We start from the raw sequence: 3,005 nt of genomic DNA, 5'->3' as shown, positions 1-3,005 counted from the left end.
CTCTCCCTTGCTCTTGCCATTTCTTCTTAATGAATAATTTTATACTCTTAGCCTTATTTATACCTATTTTAACATTAAATTCAACAATATTATTTTTAGCAGGAGGCACTTTCAGGAAAACTGTTGCCAATTAATCCCCTACAATTCAAATAAGAGCATGAAAATACAACATACTTCAATAACTGTTGCACATTGTACCAGCCATAAACCAGACAGTAACATTTATTGATGCTTTAATACACAGATACATATGTTTTTTTTACAGTAGTAAAAGTCCTCTGTACATTTTTGTAACAAAATAAACAACAGATTAAAAGCTTCATGACAGAAAATTTAGAACATTTATAATTTATCATACTAAATAAAGTGGCATAGATTCAGATGCAGAAAATGCTGATTTGAAAATCATAAACTTCCTGTCTGTTTTTAAGAGAGCACAACAATGAATATTTATACCCATTATTACAATGAAAGCGTTACATCTGCAGGAACGTTTAAAGCAACACTGAAGTACAGGTTTCCCAGTACTGTGATGGACTGCTGACTGTCCAGGGTGACCTGGAGGCGACCCCATGGAAAAGCATGTATGATGATGGATGGATGGGTTGAGCAATATACCGATTATTCCATGCAAAGCTTACACTGTGTTGGTGCATGGTGCAGACGTGTTTTCAACAGCTGTGCTGCTTAATTTCTGATTGCCTAACATTTCACAATGGCAGCATGATTTCAATAGTTTGTCCATCGCACTTTTTCTAATGCAAAAGTACATGGTTACATCTGCCAGAGGACTTAGACAAAGACAAATGCAAGCCAAGCTGTCAAAAATCTGGTTAAATCTTAGTTCTTCCACTAATGACCAAATAATGTTAGGAAGAAACAGGAGAGTGTAAATAAGTAGCACCACAACCAGAAGTGTTACTATCCTTCGTTTTTCCTCAGCAGGGACACTGTAAGCTGCAGACAGAGCTTTGATGGTTTCAATGAGGAAGAAAATCAAAATGGGGAATGGAAGGAGAAAGACGGCAGCAAAGATCATTTCTACAACCTGATGGTTTACATTAAAACAGCAAGGGACAACACTGGCAAATGCCAATGTCCATACCACGGCACAGACCATCAGAGACATCTTGATGTTCCTCCTGAATCTGTACCACAGCGGCTTGGCAATAACCAAATACCTGGAATGAAAGAAACTCACTGATGATTGTACTCAGGACACAGAATTAAATGCAGAAGGAAATTCTCATGTGTATAAAGGTAACTACCTCTCCAGGGAGATGCAGACCATAAATCCAACACTGCCTGTTAGAGCAAGGAGGTAACTGTAGCTTATGATGTCATGTAACTCGCCTGCCTTCCAAGCTGCCAGGCAGCAGAGCTGAATAAGGTCAGAAATGAGAAGGTTGATGATGTAGACCGGAGCAGAGTGATCTTTTTGGATCTGCAGAGAAAGAAGCCATAAACATGTCCTGAAATAAAACTTGTTGCTTGTTCCATAGATACAAGAAAAATAGAACAAAAATGAGTAAAGGCCATATTTTGGATTTGTTTTGACAAAAACGAAGCTTTTCATGAGTACTAATGGTAAATGGCCTGTACTGGTATATCGCTTTATCAAGACCAGAGAGGACCCTGAATCACTCCACACTACACTCACCCCTTCACTCATTCACACACACATTCAAACGCAGATGGAGGGAAGCTACTGGACAGTAGCCACAGCTGCCCTGGAGCAAACTGACAGAGGCAGGCTGCCATAAACCGGCAACCCCAGAGCCTCTGAACATCACCTGCAGGGAAACGTTTTGCCCAAGGAAACAACGACCAAGGTAGACGGAGGAGAACCAAACCCTACCACCATCGCTACTGTTAATCTGTACTATGAAAAAAAACCCATCTCATTTAGCAGCTGTTCCATGAATACATATTTAAATATATGCAGCAGTTCAAATATTCTGATCTTGTTTTTGCATGTCAGAAGCTATGAAAAAAGCTGATGATGATGATGTTACATTACTCTGTGTACAGTGATGAAGATTCCCTAACCTCAGTATGCCGAATGCTTGGAGTGGCTAAGATGGGAGAGATGTTCAACATATTTACTTTTATTCAATCTAACAGAAAAAATTCTTATATAATAAAAAATACTGGTTTGAGCAATTAGAAGAACTGACTATGTGGTAAGAATTGCACTTTTTGCCCAACATGGTTTTAAGTATGAAAAACAAGTAAAAAATATAAAAAAGTGAATTACAGTGTAAGATTAAATCACGATTTATTCAGTTTTAATGCTGTAATACACCCTTGATCCAAACACACCAACATATTTCCTAGAAGTGACAGAATTTGGTTTTCAGCACAGAACATTTAATTTATTTTTATTCAGACCCAAAGTGTCTTTAGTTACAGCAACACGTCAGGATAGACGGTGTGACAGCGTGAATGTCAGTGTACGTACCAGACAATAAACCGCACAGATCGCCACCAGCATCAGAGGAAGTCCTGTGCAAATAACTATTAATTCCACTAAATGCATGATTGACTCAACATTAAAGTCAGATTGGCTGCTGCTGTTGTTGGTGATGTTGAAGTCATCAATGTTGTTGAAGGTGGTGTTGTCCTGCATTTCCATTGTTTTCTATAAAACATGGATGGTAGATCATGATGAAGTTAAATGTTAGTTGTTCATATTCAGAGCAGTAGTTTCTGGATGAAGTCTCCCTGTCGTCCTAACAACATAACCAGGTGTGCATATAAAGTTAAATACTTTTAAAAATACCTTCTTGTATTCATAAAAAGAGACTTTTTAATGACAAGAATCATAAAATATATCCTGTTTCTCTTTTAAAAGTTAGAATCCCATGCCACTGCAATGAATGAAGACATTTTCACAAAAATGACAGACTCCATTACTGTGTCTTTAGACTTTTAAAAAGATTCAAAATGCCCTTTCTTTAGGTAGTTATCCCTACTGATATCACAATGAATAGATTTTACCTCCA

At 37.7% G+C, this 3,005-nt stretch overlaps 1 protein-coding gene across 1 annotated transcript; it reads right to left on the bottom strand.

Moving 5' to 3' along the window:
- Positions 1 to 323: 323 nt before the first annotated feature.
- Positions 324 to 2,724, bottom strand: LOC116713786 (G-protein coupled receptor 4-like). The gene is made up of 3 exons (XM_032554050.1): positions 2,462 to 2,724; positions 1,269 to 1,444; positions 324 to 1,181 (listed from the first exon to the last, which is right to left on the bottom strand). The coding sequence occupies exons 1-3, from the start codon at positions 2,633 to 2,635 to the stop codon at positions 638 to 640; spliced, it is 894 nt and encodes a 297-aa protein (XP_032409941.1). The 5' UTR covers positions 2,636 to 2,724; the 3' UTR covers positions 324 to 637.
- Between the last annotated feature and the right edge of the window lie 281 nt (positions 2,725 to 3,005).

The sequence above is a fragment of the Xiphophorus hellerii genome, chromosome 22, assembly GCF_003331165.1.
Source record: "Xiphophorus hellerii strain 12219 chromosome 22, Xiphophorus_hellerii-4.1, whole genome shotgun sequence".
Classification (NCBI taxonomy): Eukaryota; Metazoa; Chordata; class Actinopteri; order Cyprinodontiformes; family Poeciliidae; genus Xiphophorus; species Xiphophorus hellerii.
The sequence above is the reverse complement of the archived record's forward strand: the minus strand, read 5'-3'. Positions and strand labels throughout refer to the sequence as shown.